The 19,775-nt window shown below is 34.9% G+C and overlaps 3 protein-coding genes across 10 annotated transcripts in view; 1 reads left to right on the forward strand and 2 right to left on the reverse strand.

The window, feature by feature from the left end:
- nAChRa3 (nicotinic acetylcholine receptor alpha3 subunit) overlaps positions 1–5,646 on the forward strand; it is an 84,071-nt gene extending 78,425 nt beyond the window's left edge. For all 8 annotated transcript variants that reach the window (XM_089073635.1, XM_089073637.1, XM_089073638.1 and 5 more), the window contains 3 exons: positions 446–628; positions 1,352–1,580; positions 2,492–5,646. In XM_089073635.1, coding sequence (XP_088929761.1) covers positions 446–628; positions 1,352–1,580; positions 2,492–2,689 — 610 coding nt within the window. In that variant the 3' untranslated portion in view covers positions 2,690–5,646. The remainder of the gene's footprint in view (positions 1–445; positions 629–1,351; positions 1,581–2,491) is intronic.
- Positions 5,647–5,813: 167 nt separating this feature from the next.
- LOC105423381 (uncharacterized) lies at positions 5,814–9,700 on the reverse strand. The gene is made up of 6 exons (XM_011633119.2): positions 9,210–9,700; positions 8,774–9,066; positions 8,392–8,535; positions 8,035–8,149; positions 7,659–7,836; positions 5,814–7,583 (listed from the first exon to the last, which is right to left on the reverse strand). Exons 1-6 carry the CDS (start codon positions 9,420–9,422, stop codon positions 7,453–7,455), a joined length of 1,074 nt encoding a protein of 357 aa, XP_011631421.2. The 5' UTR covers positions 9,423–9,700; the 3' UTR covers positions 5,814–7,452.
- Positions 9,701–10,164: 464 nt separating this feature from the next.
- Positions 10,165–17,100, reverse strand: LOC105423382 (uncharacterized). Its single transcript, XM_011633120.3, has 2 exons — positions 15,138–17,100; positions 10,165–15,036 (listed from the first exon to the last, which is right to left on the reverse strand). Exons 1-2 carry the CDS (start codon positions 16,349–16,351, stop codon positions 12,444–12,446), a joined length of 3,807 nt encoding a protein of 1,268 aa, XP_011631422.3. The 5' UTR covers positions 16,352–17,100; the 3' UTR covers positions 10,165–12,443.
- Between the last annotated feature and the right edge of the window lie 2,675 nt (positions 17,101–19,775).

Here is a 19,775-nt window from a genome sequence, read left to right on the forward strand (position 1 = left end):
CATTACTCGACATCACTCGAATATATATCTCTCGAAACATTTGCAACTTTGCAAACCAGACTAGAAGTTAGGAGCATGCGTAGTCACGATATCTCGTTACAGCCACGACTCGATCGCAAGCCCGACTTTACAAAGCAATAAATAATTCAATTGCTATACACTAAACTTAAAGTTGTTAGGATAAAGGCAGTCAATGGATTCTAATTTTCTAATTTTAATTTATAAAAAAGATACTACGGTTACGGAATTGTGAATACATGAGGAAATAACTTTGCGCGATTGTAATAATTCAAAAGCTTTAAAAACGTGCAATGTGTGCATTGTACGATTGCACGAATCGATTTGCAAACTTTGTACTTTCATAGTTCCGGAATCGAATCGAGAAAAGGGAATCGAGGCGAATGTCTGTAGTCGGGTACACCATATTGTATTTTCTCCATTTCAGGCCGCAATATCAGATAGATAAGCGTGGCATGGGCGGGCATCATGGGCATCGCGTGATGGTCAGAACATGCAATGGTCTCGAATTGCGAGACCCATCACTGTTCGTTGAGTCCTCGGCCTCGGAGCTGGTCGAGTCCTCGGTGCTTTTTCCTAGTGTCGACTCACGGGACGAACTCCATCCTCGGTGCGTGTCGCCGAGATTACTCTCGGGAGGCTCCAAATAACGTATATGTATCATTTGATGCAGAATAATGTCTAATTGATTTAATTATTATAATTTCCAACTCTATGGCCGGTATTCATGGTCGAATCTTATATTTAAGACTGTCTTAAGTACTGTCTGTAAGAATTAAGCATTGTCTTGAGAGGTTATCAACCAATCACAGAACCGCAGAGATGCATATTAGCATCTTAAGACATTACTTAAGACGGTCTTAAAATAAGTTTTTCTTCAATATTATTTATTAATCTCAATTAATTTTCTCAAATTTTTAGAACACTTATCTATGGTTTCCATCACCTTATTTTGCGATTTATATATATATATATATATATATATATATATATATATATATGTGTATATGTATATTACCTTCGTAGGGAGTTGGAAGCAGTAAATTTAAGAAGCACCTCCATCTAAATGTTTTTCTTCAATATTATTTATTAATCTCAATTAATTCTCTCAAGTTTTTAGAACACATTTATCTATCTAGTTTCCATCATCTTATTTTGCGATTTATATATATATTACCTTCGCAGGGAGCAGTAAATTTAAGAAGCACCTCCATCTAAATGTTTTTCTTCAATATTATTTATTAATCTCAATTAATTCTCTCAAGTTTTTAGAACACATTTATCTATGGTTTCCATCACCTTAATTTGCGATTTATATATATTACCTTCTTAGGGAGTTGGAAGCAGTAAATTTAGGAAGCACGTGCCGCATCCACGGTTCGCCAGCGGCAACGGCCGCGCCGCCGCCGCCGCCGCCGCCGCCGCAGCTTCCAACAGAGGAGAGTGTCGACGCTCTCTGTAACACGCTTCACCACTGGCATCACTGCCCAGAATTGTACAAGGCCATAGAAGGCATCCGCTTCATCGCCGATCATACGAAGAGGGAAGAGGATTCTACTAGAGTAATTATAATTTTGCATAATTTGCGCATAACATTGCAATACAGGACTCGGACCCACAATACAATATATATAGAACGTATGCAATCCAAAAGAAAAGAATTTATAGAATATTCGAGAACAATTAAAAGATTACGCACGAAATTGAAGAATTCTCGAAATATTTTTTTTTTTTTATTTTATATTCAGATGTTCTGTAAATTCTCATTAGATAGTGTTTAATAAATATTGAGATTATTTAAAATTTTTAACGTATGTAAAGTACTGTTTTTTAGCGATCTATGGAGAAAGGCTAATATATGGCACAACTTATAAAAATATATTTCTTTCTATAAGATTTTGTTAGAAAATTAAAGAGTGTATTATTGTATCTATTACAATGAAAATTGATAATCGATTATATATGTTTGCCTATTATGTTAGTAAAAATTATAACATATATTTATAAAAAATTCTATAAATACTTTATATTATCTTACGACCATATAAAAACAGCTACTTTAGTCAATTTTTTTATGTCTCTAGTCTAAAAAAATGACCATATTGTTTATTACAATATATACAACGTATACTATAACGTTTCTTTTTTGTACTACAAACTTTTTGTACTACAAACAAACTAAAAAATACAATTTGTATAAAAGCAATTTCACATATCCGGATTGTAAAATTCCTTTCTTTTTTGTAAAATTTGATTGTTATGAAATTGTGCACTGAAATATTCGAATAATCATAATAATCCCTTTGTAAAAATACAAACATATATGTAACGTTGAGTAACGAGTAAAGATCTCGTTATATAATGTCAATAGATTCGAAATAGCGGAAATTGTAATCTTTTTTTTTTCTTTCTTCCAAAAAAAGGAAAACATATGCGACATATTTTACATATTCTTGATTGTCGACGATCGTAGGTCAAGGAAGATTGGAAGTACGTCGCGATGGTACTCGACAGACTATTCCTTTGGATCTTCACACTAGCCGTAGTCGTCGGCACGGCCGGGATTATATTGCAGGCGCCGACCTTGTATGACGATCGCATCCCCATCGACGTACGGCTCTCCGAAATCGCCTCCACCACTGCCAAGCCACACATCGTCACGAGCCTCTGAGGGACAATTACTAATTGCATTAATGCCGCGCGCGTAAATACACACATATACGCAACAACCTACTACCACTATTATTATTACATCGACACAGGCGACAAGAGTGAAATGTATTAACGTCCGAAAGACTGAAGCCTTCGCGAGATCTTCGACTTTTCCACGCGTGAGTGCGTGCGTGTCGTTCGACTCGTCGCGCCGCTGCCGAACGGAGAATTCTTATTATTATGGATTCGTTGATACTCAGACTTCTCATTTTTACTCGCTATATAAGGAAATGACTGGTTAATAAATTATATATAAAAAAAAAAGGATGAAAGGATGAAAGGAGAACCGAAAGGGGAACCCGAGCAGCTAATGGCTTAAGGCGATGTGTATTTCTTGTTTGATCTCTTTCATATTCAATGTTTAAATTAATTCTAAGATTTCTACGGCTATGTAAGAAAACTAAAGTAATTTATTTTTCCCAATCGTAAATTTCTTCAAAATCTTGAGATTGAATAGTAATTTAGTAATCCTATCGAATTTCTTTTTTTCTCCGTTAAGCCTAAAGCCATTTCATTGCTGTTTATAACGAAATAAGCGAAATACGCTTGTATATTAATTGTGGCCTATAGGAAATAGTGATTCGTTGTCACGCGTTGATTTTTCTCAACTTTCTAAGAATTCCCGAGCTACAGTGGAAAATGAGGGTGATAAAAGAAGAAGTGTGACACAATGAAGACCATGTCTCAACCATTTGCACGCCGATTGTTTGATTCCGTGTAGCACATGGACGGTGTAAGGAGTTCGTAACGTGTAGGTAATATAATCCGACCGATGAACGCGTGATAGATCTTCTTATTTCTCGAATTAAATCGAAAGAAAATTATTGCGTGGATAAAATTGCAATTACAAAACAAAATAAAAATTAGCTTGTTTTTAAAAAATTTATACGCGAAGATGTGCGGATTAATTATGACGTGAAATTACACAATCGTCATCGATTGAAGAATATGTAATAGTTTATACAAATCCAGATCAATTACTTGGGAGATAAATGAAGAGTCAAAAACAAAAAAAAAAGTATAAATATAGGGTTGTCCGAAAACATACATTGTTTTCGACTTATCGCCATTTTTATGTTGAAATTTGAAATTGCTTTGTTTTCGAATTTTTGTATTAAAATTAAAAGAAGAGATGGCCTTTATGAGTTTCATAACATAATTAAAAATCAAATAAAAGTTGCAGGTTGTTTTAGGATTATTATTCAGGATGCACAACTGTGAATGTTAAAGATGCTAAAAGGATTTGTCTTGTGTAGTGCTAAAGCAATTTATATTTAACTTTAATTATAAAACTCATAAAGATCATCTCTTCAAAAAGTTCGAAAGCAAAACAATTTGAAATTTCAGCATAAAAATGGCGATAACTCGAAAACAACGCACGTTTCTTTATGTTTATATCAATTTTTTTTTTGTTTTTGGGTCCCCAATCATCTCCCGAGCGATTGACCTTCACTTTTGAAGCACTCTGTATATTCTCATTTAAATTTATGCAATTATTTTCCGCTTTCGTCTAATCTATTTATTTTCTTTTCATATACACAAAATATTGATTTCCTTGAATTTTTAATATATGCCATTTATCTATAGCTGTTCGAGCCTGTTTGTTGCAAAAGAAGGAATGATTTCGGACAATTGATAGTATTTTCATCGCGATGCGTTCGAGTAATAAGAAGAGGTCACTTCATCACCGGGTACAGATGCGGCCTGTTTTCGCGACTATAGGAAAATTATAATGAAGTTTAATGAAAGAAATGAATATACATACAGTAGGTAAAAGGGAGGACAAAACACGTATATACTGTAGAATTAATTCAGAAAGATCTTAACACAGTGCGACTTCGTGCCAGTTGCGTTTGTAGAGACGCAACAATATCCATCACCCTATCCTCTGTCAATATATTAAAGGATACTCCGCACGAGACCCCAAGCAATAAATTAATATTCCAAACACCTCGCTAGATCACTTTCGTACAAGAGATTCGCGAAGACAAGAAAGAGAGAGAGAGAGAGAGGGGGAGAAAAAAAAAAGAGGAAGTAGCGGCGCGAAAGACGCAAGTGGCACGAAATTGTACGAAGCCTGTTGCAGACTCAGGAACAAAATAAAAGGAATATTATATTTCCCAACACTCTCTCTACATCGAGCCTGTAACAATGGGGCCATATTTTCACAAAGAACGAAAGTGCGTGTTCTCTCATATTTAAAAAAAGAAAAAGAAAAAGAAAAAGAAAAAAAAAAGAAGAAGAAGTAAATAAAAAGTGAAATTCTAAATATCTGCATCGATTACACGGCGCAGAAAAATGGGTTGGGCCTAAGGAAAGAGAAAGGAAGTTTTAGAGGACTCAACTTTTATTGCTCATAAAATATATGTTTGTAATAAGAGTAACTTTCGTAATTGCATTTGTTCCAGCACCATTCCGCACCGGCCGAGTACGGCGGGCATTTATTAAACGCGCGGAGGATTTGACGGGGATACTTGATACTATAACGATAACGAGAATTGTTTGACAGCGTTTCCCACCCACCCATGATTTTTCGTCGTCTTCCTACCCAGTGCCGTTAGATTTCAATTCGTTTCGTTAAGCTCGACGACGAGCTGCCGTCATCCTTGCCAAAAAAAAAAAAAAAGTATAAAAGGAAACGATAAATATTACGAAACGCGATAATTTATTATTAGTAAGGCACACATATAATCATGGATTATGGAGGTAGTAGATTGCCGTATTTGATACTTTGTACGTTTCGATATAATTTAGTACGAAAAAGAAAGACTCTTTAGAGCGTATCGGCGCGATTACAGAATTTTAATTATACGTATATAGATAGATAATTTACGTGGTGGATGTAATTTGTAAGTTTTATTAATCCTGCAATGTATCATTTTGGAATCGAAATATAATAATTTTGTTGATAAATAACATGTACGTATATAATGTGTCATTTTCTAAGTTGCTCATCAACTTACTTCAAGATGTACGAAAATTTCTCCGAAAATTTTCGTGCCTTTCATAAATAAAAACGATTACAACTACTATTGTGTAAAATTGTGGTTTTATCTTCTATCCGATACAGAAGAAGACGAATGTAATCAAAAAACAGCATCATTTATTTAATTAACAATTATTTTCGCAATTGCGTGACAAATTAACGTGACAAGGAAAAATTGTTCAATCATTATGACACACTAAAATGAATGTTACAAATGGTTTAAATTTCAGTTCAAATTTCGTTTGATCAGTGCTCATGTTGCATGCACATAATAAAAATTACGATTACATTTTATCAAAATAAGCGCAGTGATAATTAATATAAATTACATTTCTCTTTGGCAATATACATTTATATTGAAATAAATGAGTAACCCATCTATAAATATGATATAAAACAATATAAGCTACAAGATATTTTGTATCTATAAGATCGATTATATTTATCTAATAAATTATCGTTGTTTTTATTTATATGTTTATCAACAATTTAAACATGATAAGACAATATCTCTGCATCGTTCAGAACTGAAAGACATTGCATACGTGTATTTAAGAAATATGATATATAATTTGAAAGATATACTGATTCTCTTCCTGTAGAATATAAAAAAAAATAATAAACAACATCAATCAAACAACATAAATAATACAAAACAATATTTCAATTTTAAGAATATCTTTGTTTCATTTATCAATTTTAAAATTTTAAAAATAAAATTGTATATCAGGCATGTTTCTAGCTTTCCCAAAATTACTGCAATAATAATTTCGTTGCTCCAAATTATGCAGCAATCTATCCGTATTATACATTACTGCCATAAACAAGGCCGTGTCAAATCCGTGTCAAATTACTATAATCGAATTTATCATATGACTCAGAATCAATTTGTTACTGTGAATTAATAACAATTTTTAATATCACCCATCAATATAAATACAAATTGCACGATAACATAATTTCATAATAATAGCATCACGTATCGCATCACATATCGTATATGTACAGCTTCGCAAATGAAACTTTATTACTTTGAGAATTTACGAGGGTAATCGTATCAAGAAACGTGTATTCAATTTGATAATAGTCATTCCATAAATCGACGTCGCGTTTTATATCTATAACATGATAACTAACGTAATATTTATACGCTTTGAGTTATATTGAGTTATATGATCAACAAGCCGATTAACAACATTTCTATACATTTGATTTGAGAAAACATGACCCTATATTATTGAACCATCAGCTGTTGTCAAGATAACTAAATTATAAACGTGTAAATGATAATTTTCTATGTAAGCGGGTGTACATTTACGAAATTATAAAATAAACTTAATTTTTTTATAAAAATTGCAGTATATTGCAGCCTTTTTGTATTTGATTCCTAATCTTTCTCGTTGCATCAAAATCTAATCTATGCAACATACTCTGTTTTATTCTTTTTACTATTAATTTATGTACTAAAACATAACTATATCTCAATAGAGATTAGTACTCGTTGAGAATAATGCGTGCCATCAATGCAGTAAAAGACTAATATATAGACTAATATATAGACTAATATATATAATCCTAAAAAAAATTCGTATATATTCGATGTTTTAAACATTATGATAACGAAATTTTTTCATTGTACAATTAAATTCGTTTGAAAAAGATTCATGTCTTTTATCATTGATATAAATTCTGTAAATGCTACTTTTCAGAAATATTTCAGTATAACTGTAATATAGCTAATTTTCCGCTAACTTGTCATTTACATGTGCTTCGAGTTCTTCAGTTTCTTCAGGTTTTTTCATTGATACATCTGTACCATTTTTAGTTTCACGAATCCTTCTAATTTTCTTTTTAATCGCCATTGCACCTATTTATATAATATATTATTAAGGTGATAAATTCATTCAACTGTCAAATAAAAAAATTTAGTTATAGAACTTACAAACAAGTGTTTGCCATAATTCGACTTTCTTAGCTGCTTTGCTATTAAATTTCCTCAAAGATTCTTTATGCCTTTTATGGATACCAGCTAATTTAATAGCTTCCTGCGTCGGTGGTGGAAATAGACAGATTTCAAGCCAATGTGTAGCTCTTGCATGCCCGATGAGTTTTAACCATACCTAATTATATACTTTCATTGTCATACATTACATGATATATACATGAAAAAAATTATCATTATATTTAACTAAAGATATATAAGCTGCATTCCAATATTCACTGTCATGTATTGAAAATATATAATTCGTATCACATATATTATAGATTGCCAACTAGCAGTAAATATCGAAACGCAGATGTAGAATATTCTTCCCTACCGAATCCAAACATTCTACTGCAAACCAAAGCCACAAGCCAGGTTCTGTTCTTGTGTACTTTACATCTTCTGACCAAAGCATATATGTAGGCACGTAATGTAAGTACAAATATATCCTAAGGAAACAAATCTATAGTATATAAATTAATTAATAATGGTCAATGATAGGACAAATGAGAATCAGTACTATAGACGGTATGCAAATTATACTTTCAATTTAATTTATTAGTAAAAAATTCCACATAATATGGAACACAGCACTGATTCTCATTTGCCCATTATTATAATATATTAGAAATCTTTTTTGTTAATATATAAATTAATTATAAATTGGAAACGTATCTATATATCTACTAACCAAGTCAGGCAGTGTAATAAGAATATCAGTTTAGAAACTGGTCTTCCAATAGTTTGAAAAATGCATAATAGAATCCGACAAACATTAACTATCACAATATCAATAGTTCTATACAGTAGAAAGATGCTTGTAACTGTACACCACCTATAATTGTAAAATCAATAATATAGTACGATATCAAATTAATAATAAAAAATATTCATTGTTAATATGATAAAATTAAATAGTTAAACAAAAAAATCGAAACGAGAAGGTTTAGAGATTTATTAAAACAGTTTTCTCAAAATGAGATTAATGAATAAAGAAAATGAAAATTAAGCATATAAAAATATGAAGGAAAATATTATGTCCACAATTAAATGATCAATTACGAATAGTTTACTTTTGCTGATATGGATTCAGGACAAAAGACGCAAAGAGCAAATTTGTACAGCCTTTTATCCAAGCACCATAGCACAGTATGTCGATGAAAGCTTGATGAAAATAAAAACTCTTGTGCAGCGCAATCCCTAATTCCCGATAAGTAGTTCCCTGCTCGTGGAGTGTAAAGCTCAGAATCTGTGTGGCCGATGACTTCATGTAACATATACTACCAAAACAGAAACCACAGTTCCATACAGCCTCAATTATCCTATTTCGCTGTACCAATGGAAAGCGCATACGTCTGAACAGTAACTGCATATAACAAAATAAAAGAGAAAGCATAAATACACACACACACACATATATATATATATATATATATATATATATATATATATATATTTTTCATATGAAGAATTCATAATAGGAATTTAACTTAATTTAATTAAACTTACATTAAGACACTTTTCATACATCAGATACAGCATCACCCAAAATAGTATAAGATATCCCACGAGCACGTCGGTGTCCCGCACCTTCGTATCGTTTGGGTAACGCGCACTGATAGCCTGTTTGTTCCATAAATTTGGAAGAAACGGCAGAAATTTCGTTGGCTCGAACAGAGAATACAGGCCGATTGCCCAGCTACTCGCAGCTTGTTCGTACATATTCCTTATCGTTTCAGGACGATATGATAAAGGCAAAACATTCTTAACAATTCGAGATATAAAGCGGGACCGTAGTGGTAGTCCTCAAACGTCAAAAGAACACCTGGGTTTATCTCCTATTCCTCCCGTTATCATACATTTTTGTTACGCATTCGTGGTTTCTAGACAACAGCTGATCGACAAGGAGGCACATTTGAAAAAGGTCCTCCTTTCCTCCCCCCTCTCCCCCACCTTTTTTCTGTAGCCGGCAAACCAATCAACTCCACTCTGCACACTAGCGCCAACTGAAGAAGTGGATGTAAACTATGGCCGCATCTCTACTTTTTTTTCTACACCTAATATATATATATATATATATATATATATATATATATATATATATATATATAAGGCTTATATATATAAGGTCTATATATATATATATATATAAGGCTTTTCAGCTGAAGAAAAATTACAAGAAAATCGAAGAAGAGAGCATTATCAGAGAGAAGTCTGAGAGTGGCCATGAGTGATAAAGATGGACAGTCGTGTTTTTTTTTATCTTTATCGTCCGTCTTTATCACTCTTGCGTTCATGATCACTCTCAGGCTTCTCTCTGCTATATTATAGCTCACAGCTCGAGAGCTTCTCAAAATGCTATAATAAAATATTTTTTTCAGTACTTTCTGAGTTATTGCATTTGATATATATTGCAATTTGACATATATAAAATAAAGTAAAATTATATTTCATGAACTATTCATTTTTTTTAAATTACAATACACTTTATTATACACTTCCTAATACACTTTTATGCACAGACTAATAAGGTGAATCGAATGACGCAAAGAAAGCAGATACACATGAATTATTACTCGCATATTCTAGTGACATTTGGTAACAACTTTGAAATTAGTTTTGAAATTATTGAATTATAATTCACAGTGATTTCGTATCAAAATGTAAATTACAATTCTATTAACTTTATTTCCAATTGTATCAAGTTTTCCTTGAATATGTGTCGTTGGTATGATAATTTTTTTATTCATATGAAGAAAAGTACATAAGAAAATACAGAAATAAAACGAACGACCCCGATCGATCGCGAAAACTCTTAAAAGTTATATTGCCTCTTAACTAAACATTACAAACACACGCATAAATTATTTGCCTTCTCTAGCATTATATATTTTTTAATTAAATATAAAATTCAGATAAGTTGCATAAATTTGTATCAAACTATATATATATGTTTATTTTGTATTATGAATAATTATCATGTAACGCTCACAAGGAAAAAACTGCACAATTACAATATATCTTTACATTAAAATTACTTACATAATCATACATCTATAATATTTAATCAATTATAAAATACAAAGAGAAAATATAAAATATATAAATATAAAATATTTTCACACAATATTATAACTTTTTTGTCCGCGATCATCGTTACGTATAACATAAATGATAATTATTAATAAAGTGATTCTCGGTTTGAGTCATCTTCAGTGAATACAAAGACAAAGATAAGATACTGTGTTCATCCGATGTGACGTTAAAATCGCTAACTAGAATTATTATGACCGCACATACAGTCATCCTTAAAGAAACCAGATAGTCTTCAAGGGCTATATGGTGTTCTGCTCGATGCGAATCGCGCCACACTTCGTGCTTTTTTCAGTTTAATGTGAACTGTGTTCATCTGATAATTGACAATCCCTCGAAGACTGTCTATTTTATCTTTGTCTTTGTATTCACTGAAGATGACTCAAACTAGAGTCGAAACGTATGTATTATATATTTAAGTTGTAATAAAGAATGTCAATTGCGCACTGTGAACAGCGCTGATTCTCCTTTGCCTATTTACGTTCACGTTATAATAAAAATAATTGATTATAATGATTACAATGATAAATATATAAACTGTCAAAATGCACTATCTTCATAATAATAGCTGCGTTCAGCGGAACAAGCAATTAGTGGGCGATCAATGAGCGATCAGTGCTCATGAGTCTTTCATCAGAGATTAGATCCTTAAATTTAGATAAATTACGTTGATGAATTACTCAATCGTTGTGCAATCATTGTGTTCGCTAAACGCAATCACTGATAACTCCTTATGAAGTAAGCGTAATGAAAAAAATCAATTGGCGTTGCGGAAAAAGAACAATAATTAACTACGATATATATGACTATCGACTTAACAAGTTCTTTTTAAAAGTGGATTTTATTGAATTGTCATTTTAATTATCTCGTTTGTTTATTTATTATTATTAACCTATTTTTGTTTTTAGATTTTTATTAATTCTTTTTTACTAATTGAATTATTAATTATTAATTACTTAAATGAGTATAGTTGTGTTGACTATTGTCTGTATAAATCGCATTATCCGGGAAATAAATATGTTAATGGTATCATATAATTTCAGTATTTTCGTAGCTTTTATTACAAATGCTAAATTCTATGAAAATGTATTGAAATCAAATTGACATACAAAAATTTGACGCGCCAAGATTAAAATATCTATTAATGAACAATATAGATAAGTACATATATAAGAACATATTATAAATAAAATGTTAATGCTCGGCTCGCTGTATTGAATTATGACGTCGAAGCGAGAAATGACGTGTAAAAAAATTTCTTGCGTCGTATAACTTTACTTTGTATAGCTTTTCCCTTAAAAACATGATATATTCATATTCTTAAAACTTGTAAAAAATATGAGAAAGTAAGATATATCTCAATAAATCACGTAAAAGGCTAAAATAATTCTTGAAATAAATCGATCATTGTTCAGCTACTATTCAGAAACAACTAGATTTAGTCTGATCTGATGTGACGTGGTGATTTCTGATAACTAAGCAGTGCACCATTATTTCAAGAATTATTAAATCACAATCAATACACGTACGTACATACATACGTATATACATAAATACATATACAAATTACATATATAAAAATATAAAAATATATGTACATATATTATATATATATATATATATATATATATATATATATACGTGTATATATTACAACGGAATCCGCCAATGCCCCCACGGTAACGTCTCCGTTGAGTTCGGTACGATGTATCGTTTGTCATCGTACGGACTCAGAACGATTTTCGACTCGGACACCGTGTATACTTGGTGTAGCTTGGATCTTATACACGACTGGCGACGAGTCATTTCGATCTCTTCATTCAAACACCGCATGTAATCGTCGAACGTTATCGTTCGCGCCACGACGTTATCCTTGACGCCTTTCGCCTTTTTAATATCCTCTTTACCGTCCACCCTTATCGCGTACATCTTCGTTCCGAGTCCGATGAATTCCGTCATTATCGCACCGTTATTTTCGTCCTTCATTAGGCCGGGTACCTTTCTATTCGCGAGAGGCATCCCGTACGCGTTCTCCGTAGGATAATCGCCCGTGTCGAATTTACCGATATCGCGTTTCATCGTCTCGTACACGTCGTCGCACTCGATGTGGTATATGAGACTGCCCCCGTCGACGTACATGATCTTGCATTTGTCGCGATACACCGGTGACATGTACTCGTGGTGAAACTCGTACAAGCGCACTTTCGATATGTCGAGCATACACATACCCACGTAAATCGGCTTGTTGAATTTCACCTCGAGTTTACGCAGTTCCACGGCGATTAAATTTTCCGCGTAGACGTTGCGGCTGTGAAAATTCGGTCTCGCGATCGTTGCCCCCGCGCCGGACCGTCCGTCCCATTTCGTCATCAGTCTCACGTCCACGTAATTCCGAACATTTTCAATCGTCTTGCCGAATATCGCGTTGTTCATCCATTCGTACAAATTTTTCTCGAAATCGTTTCTCGCGCACCTTCCAAACTCTGCATTGCGCTCGACGTAGTCACGGAGCCAGGCGGATTGAGCAAATTGCAGTACACGATGTATCTTCGCGATACGAAGACCGTGACGCGTACATTGCTGCAGGTTCCGATAGTGGATGACGTACCGCCTCTTATCGCGTAGCGTCGTGAGAAGTTTATCCTGCCGCCGGGTGCCGGGTGGCTTGTCGCGCGTCGGACAGAAAGGTAGATCGGCGTGTTGGTCGTGCAAATGACGCGGATACTCGAGATCGACCTCGAGAATATAACCCGTGGGCGAATCCGGAGCGATCGCGCTCACGTCGAAGCTCGCGATGTCCTCGACCGCCCATCGAAATTCGGCGTAGGGCAACGGTTGACGCATCGCCCATCCGTACAGATCGTTCACGTCGTAGTGCATCAGGTACGAGGACGGTTTCGACGGGTCGTACGAACGCATGTATCTGTTATTGGCCCGGGCGTACCTGCCGGAACACTGGCCGAGGCCGCCGCGTATACCGCGCTCGATAAACATAACCATGTCGACGTCGGTGAGCAATTCAAATTTCGCGCGCGTACATTTCAGCATGGCGTCCCAGGTGAAACCCGGCAATGTGTAGTAACGAGCGGGATCGAGGTTGTAGCTTTCGAGGCAGCTTTCGCGAAAATTTTCAAAAACGTCGGCCAACAACAAGACGTCGGTCTTCAAATACAGATCGCTATATTCGCCCAGGGTGCCAATGGAGAACCGCTGCCAGACGTTCACGGCGTGCGCGTAATCGTTCTCCGACACCGTGTCACCCGTCAACGAGCTGTAGAACGACTCGCGCGGTGGTAGGCGCGTCTCCCGCAGCTTGTCCGCGCGATCTACGTATTCGTAGGGGAAGACGCCTTTACGCGTCAACAAGTCAAACTTCTCGTTCGATAAATTCGCGGAAAATTCGGAACGTAAAATCTTTAATTTGTCCCTCGTTAGAAGAGACGCCAACCTCTCGAGGCTGGTACTTAAAAATTTGTACGAATCGATGAACCGCAGTCGTACGTTTCGTGAATCTGACCTCCCGGCGGATCTATCCTCGACATGTTTAGTAAACGAAATGTATTTTTCTTTCGTTATCGACAGCACGTCGACTCTGCCCTCGAACGCCGTCGCTATTTCCTCGATGAGAAAGTGCGCGTCGTAACCGGATAAGTTGTGAAATACCACGGGGATGCAATGATGTGAATCTTTATAATTTAGATTGCAATTTGAATGCGAGGGGCCACGGTAACGGCCGGTAAGGTGGCAGTGATCGCGTACCCGCGTATCGTCCGGCGCAAATGGTCTCTCACAAATGTGACAATGCGTCGCGCCACGGTGCGCCTCCCACTGTTCTTTCGACAACACTTCCATAGGGACGGTCGCGGATAACAAAAATTTTACTCGACGCGCCAAGTATTCGAGTTGCCGAACGAACCACGCGACGCAGTCTTCACCGCGGCGAAACCGATACACCGATAACGCGTCATCGTACGAGCACCGTACGTAGTATCCGACGCTAAATACCTCGTGCTGCTGATAGGCGTACGACGCGTCTTCCTTCTCTCCCGTCGACTCCGTCCGCCGTAGTACGCTCTCCAAGTCGGCGTATACGACGAAGGGAAGTCGTTCCTTATTCATGTGGTTCTTAAATTCGAGCCACTTGTCGCTTTCGCTCGGCAATCGGATGGCGTAGTCGTTCGTCTGTTCGCAGTCCATTGTGTGCGACTGCAATTTTTTAGACGAACTAAAGAAGCGTAGACATCTGTAAAAAAAAAAAAAAAAAGGAAAACCTGATTTTTTTTTTTTTTTTTTTAGTATTTTAATAAACAATTGTAAAATGTTATACAATTGCGTTATACGTACCGCTCGCAAAGGTGTTTCTTGCGTCCGTATTTTTTCAGTTGCGAGCTCACGAGCCCGGGCAGGTCTTTGACGCACGCGAAGTGGCCCGCGTTGTCATCGCGCGGATCCTGCACGTATAGTAAATTTACGTGTTTCTCCATCTTCTTATTTGTCAGTAGTATCGGGAGAATCTTCTTTCCCTCGGTACCGTAGACGTTGACGGAGATGTCGTTCAGATGTTCAAACTTTTTAATTTGATTCAACGTCACTGGAAACGTAATGTCTTGGAGATTCAAGACCGACGTGTAATGTGGGTACGAGGATTCCCGATCTGTATGTCCTTCGGCCGGATGCAAGGCCGCGACCACCGACCACGCGAAACACGCATTGTCCATGGATCGTACGTTGATCACCGCTCTCTTCAACATAATTTCCCGGGGCACTTCGAAATTACATCTCGCGTGTGAAGGAATATATTTGTTCACGTTTAAAGTCAAATTGAGAATTCGCGAGAGCGCCCAGCCACCGTCGCGAGCTTCTTCTTCGAGCGATGCCAACGTGGGTTCGACGACCTGCCGCTCGTACCACTCGTGCACATTTGACACGCGAAAGAGTTCAATATTTTCAGTGTTTATGCTCTTATTGGCGCGTTTGGCACCCGTCACAAACTCGCCGTTGAACGCGGTGTTCACTTTCACACTACCGTGTCTTTTTACAGCATCTCGCACTCGCTCGAGCACTGTACCACCAGCGTCTTTCAAAAATCGTCGCGGCTCGATGTGGTCCAGGTTAACACAGTCCACCGCACCAGTCAATACACGGCTTTCAAACGCCGTATCAATCTCTCGCCAAACGAAAGAGCTGTTGTCTCTACTGGTGCTCGCGTACTCGCCATCGGCGTACACGAAACGTTTTTTTAATTGAATTTTTGCACCCGCGAGTCGCTCGACTCTCGCTACCACAGATTGTCTACTTCCAACAGTGACTCGGGGACACTGAACGCGAGAAGGACCAAGTTCCTCGAGCTGTTTGATGCATTCGTCGCATCGTTGCAGCCACGCGAAATACTCCACCAAAGTAGCGACCTGGCTGCACTGCTCCAGCAGCTCGCGTTCCACTAGCTCGAGGTGTTCCATTTTTTTTCTCTCACATTCGATTGATTCATTCAGGCTTCCAAGGCTGCTGTGGTCCCTACTGTGATCCCGCTCAGTGCTCGGTGATCTACTATATATCATCTGCAGTTTCTTTGTCCCTTTATCTAAACCGCAGCATCGTCATACGTTTGCTCATACATTTGTTCATAACAAGATTATTAGCGGATTATCAGCGGATTATCAGCAATATATATTATCTTAACACTTCTCGCAACACGTACAGTCATCAGTGCTATTTTTTTGTCTAAATCGCAGCATCATCATAGGTCTTCCGAATCGCAATTTGTTGGGTTAGAATAGTCTAGTATACCTACTTTCACAGGATTACAACTAAAATATCTTTTAATCTGTTTCAAGATCTATCATCAATTTAAATATCAATTTAAGATCGTTTTATTCATTTTCTAATAAATGTTATAATAAATGTTCAAAATGCTTATTTACTTATTTAAACATTTATCAATCCTCTTTCTCTAATATTTTTTTGAACATTAATCAACACTTGTGAGATTATACTACAACAAGTATCGCGAATTCTTTCTTTCATATTTTTTTTCTCTATGCAGATATAGATATATAACTGTTTATCTTTAAAAAAAAAAACTCCACACAACAAGAAAATCTAATGTGATGTAAGCACAGGCAAGCATGGAGCACTATTTTGTTTTTTATTTTAACATAAAATGTAAAACATTTCATAAACTTATTTTTTATAACTATAATATTATTTATGTTTCAACAGCGAGATTTGATTATCATCGAAAATAAGAAGATCGTTCTTTAGCGACGAATGTATTATTGATTAATTTTGAACCAAGTCATGTTGCGTTTCCCAACCAAAAGCTGAATTGTCGAATACATGTTTTTTTTTTTTTTTTTTTTTTTTTTTTTTTTTTTTTTCTAAACGAAGAGAACAATTTTTTTTTCTGTGTGGCATAGAATGCATCTACGAGCGAGATGGGTATGACGAGCGGGAAACTTCGCTAGGCATACAATAATATTTTTACGCATAGAAGAATGAAATTAATAGGTGTAAAGAAAACACATACTTGTTTTTAAAAAAATTATGCACTTTGCAACATTTCATTATTGTAAATGATGAAGAACCATATGCAATTGAGATTTTGATATTAAAACTATTTAAAGCTTATAACAACCTAACGATTCTCTATTCATTGATAAGATATATCATATTTTTCACAACGATGACCGGTGAGTTGTATCATCACTCTCTCAGCCATCTAATTGCAAATGTTTTAAGCGAGGTTGGTTGTAATTGCTACTTGGGTGGGCTGATCGGATAAAAAGATAACGCATGATGTCACAGATAAATTATATTTACGCTCTTTTCTTATGTATAAAATTCAAAGAGATTGTTTTTGTTCAATATTTTAAACTTTAAATAGGAACTTAGATACACACTAAACTGTTGTACACACTAAATTCTGATCGCATTTAAGCTAAGGTCCAAGGTTCATGTCCAAAGTCCAAGATCTAAAGTTTATGTTCACAGCGCTCGTAGATGCGTCATTTAATAACTCTATTAACAACGAGGATGAAATAATTTAATGAGTGCAGTGAACATGAATGACGGATCTTAAAACCTTAATAGAAGAATGATTTTCTGCTTCTCTATAGAATTACGCTTTCAGAAAGCTTAAAGAAATGATCTATTTAAGCAAGGAAAGCTTCCAATAATTGCAGAACATCACTACGTTGTATTGAACGTGGGCAATACAAACATTGCTTTAAAATGATTTAAAACAATTATACGATTTATGTTATTCTATTCTATAAGTAGGTGACCGGGAAAATCGGTCAAGTATATTAAATTGTAAGTAACATTGAGAATGTCAAGAGATTCATATAAACTAACTGTAGACGATACAGATCTTAGAATTAATAAGAAGTTAAATAATGACGAATTGAATAAGCAACGCACAGAGGCTTTTAATAAAGCATTGCAGCTCGGAAATCGAGTCTCTGGAAAAAGAGACACAAATAGTAAATGGAACATTCGTTATTCTACCTAAGTTGAAACCTATTCACGATTAGAACACGATTAGAATATTTGTCACAAAACGAAACGGATAACATTACGATATGGCATTTTCCCGTCGAGCTTGAGAGCTAAGATAGAAGTATTCCATCCGCGGACGAAAAAGAAATGAAAAACTAAACGTAGAAATTAACATTGATAATCCACGCGTAAATCCGGTCGCAAATGGCCCCACAGTGTCCCCATGTGGGATACAAAATTTCAGGACGAGCAAATGTTGGGCATAAAATATATGCGGGCATATATACTAAACTATATACTAAACAAGGAGGAAAATAAATATCTTTCTCATCGGAAAGATAATATAGATGCTAACAAGAACGATACGATGGTATAAAGCAACACGCAATTCTCATTACTAGGATTTTTTCCGATAAAATATAACTTGGTTCTTGAACGGACTGACTCTGATGTAGATAGCTCAAGAAATTAGGGGAAAAAGTTGTGTAACAGAGAATTACTAATGGATAATTATTTAATTAAAGATATTAATTATTATTAATTAAAGATATTAATTTTTGTACTTATTGTTACGTCATCCAGATTTAAATCATTTACGTCATTTACTACGGTATTGTCATCTTTAGGTTTGTCCTTTATCGCTTAAAGAAAGAGGAAAAGGCTTGTTTTTGCTGTGCTTGAAAAACATTATATATTTTTTTCTATCAAATGTAGTGTTTTCACATAATATTCTATATATTTTACATCAAAAGGCGATGTATTTGTATGTGTAATGACCTTTTTTAAGTATAGAAAAAGCAAGCTTCTTTTAAAATTTTTCTTTTAGCGATAAGAGATATATCTAAGGATGATAACAAGTGCAATGATTGATTGACATAAACTTTAATAACAGAACAATAAATACAAAAATTAATATCTTTGCAGTATTTATCCGTTAATAATTTTCCGTTACAAAATTTCTTCTCTTAATTCTTGATTTATTCTAATCAGTGTCAAGTTCGATTCAAAATCAAATCTGGTTTTATCTCTTTGATTAAATCCAAAAAAGAAAGAATGATAGGAATATTTTACTGGAATACTGTAATATTGTATTGTTCTTGCTTTATAGAATTTATATTATCTAAGCGGCGATGTCGAAGATTTTTATTTCCTTCCTTGTTTATTAAAACATAATCATATAATTTATATTTAATATCCTTTGATCTTAAATCTTATACCTACATGGGAATTTTATGGATTATGTTTAGCCAGTGTAATACAAGGATTATTAATATTAATCTCCACAATTAATTTCATTCTGTTTTGTCTGAGGTAGTTTTTCGTAACTTCGACCTGCTGTTCCTCGGCATTCTTGATTGCTTCTTACTTATATATACATATATATTGTATATCAGAATATTTTAATAAAATTAATTCTACATTTATATACATTTATATACGTATACGCTTTGTAGCCAAAGATTTTTTTCTTAAAATAAAAAAATA

This window comes from Pogonomyrmex barbatus, unplaced genomic scaffold (genome assembly GCF_055798465.1).
Source record: "Pogonomyrmex barbatus isolate J1 unplaced genomic scaffold, ASM5579846v1 scaffold15, whole genome shotgun sequence".
NCBI lineage: Eukaryota > Metazoa > Arthropoda > Insecta > Hymenoptera > Formicidae > Pogonomyrmex > Pogonomyrmex barbatus.

Coding starts and splice junctions, on each gene's coding strand:
- LOC105423381 (XM_011633119.2), bottom strand. CDS start 9,422: ATGTACGAACAAGCTGCGAGTAGCTGGGCAATCGGCCTGTATTCTCTG. Junction 8,536..8,773: donor CTGAATCCATATCAGCAAAA/GTAAACTATTCG, acceptor TTACAATTATAG/GTGGTGTACAGTTACAAGCA. Junction 7,584..7,658: donor ATTATGGCAAACACTTGTTT/GTAAGTTCTATA, acceptor TTATATAAATAG/GTGCAATGGCGATTAAAAAG.
- LOC105423382 (XM_011633120.3), bottom strand. CDS start 16,351: ATGATATATAGTAGATCACCGAGCACTGAGCGGGATCACAGTAGGGAC. Junction 15,037..15,137: donor AAGAAACACCTTTGCGAGCG/GTACGTATAACG, acceptor TTTTTTTTACAG/ATGTCTACGCTTCTTTAGTT.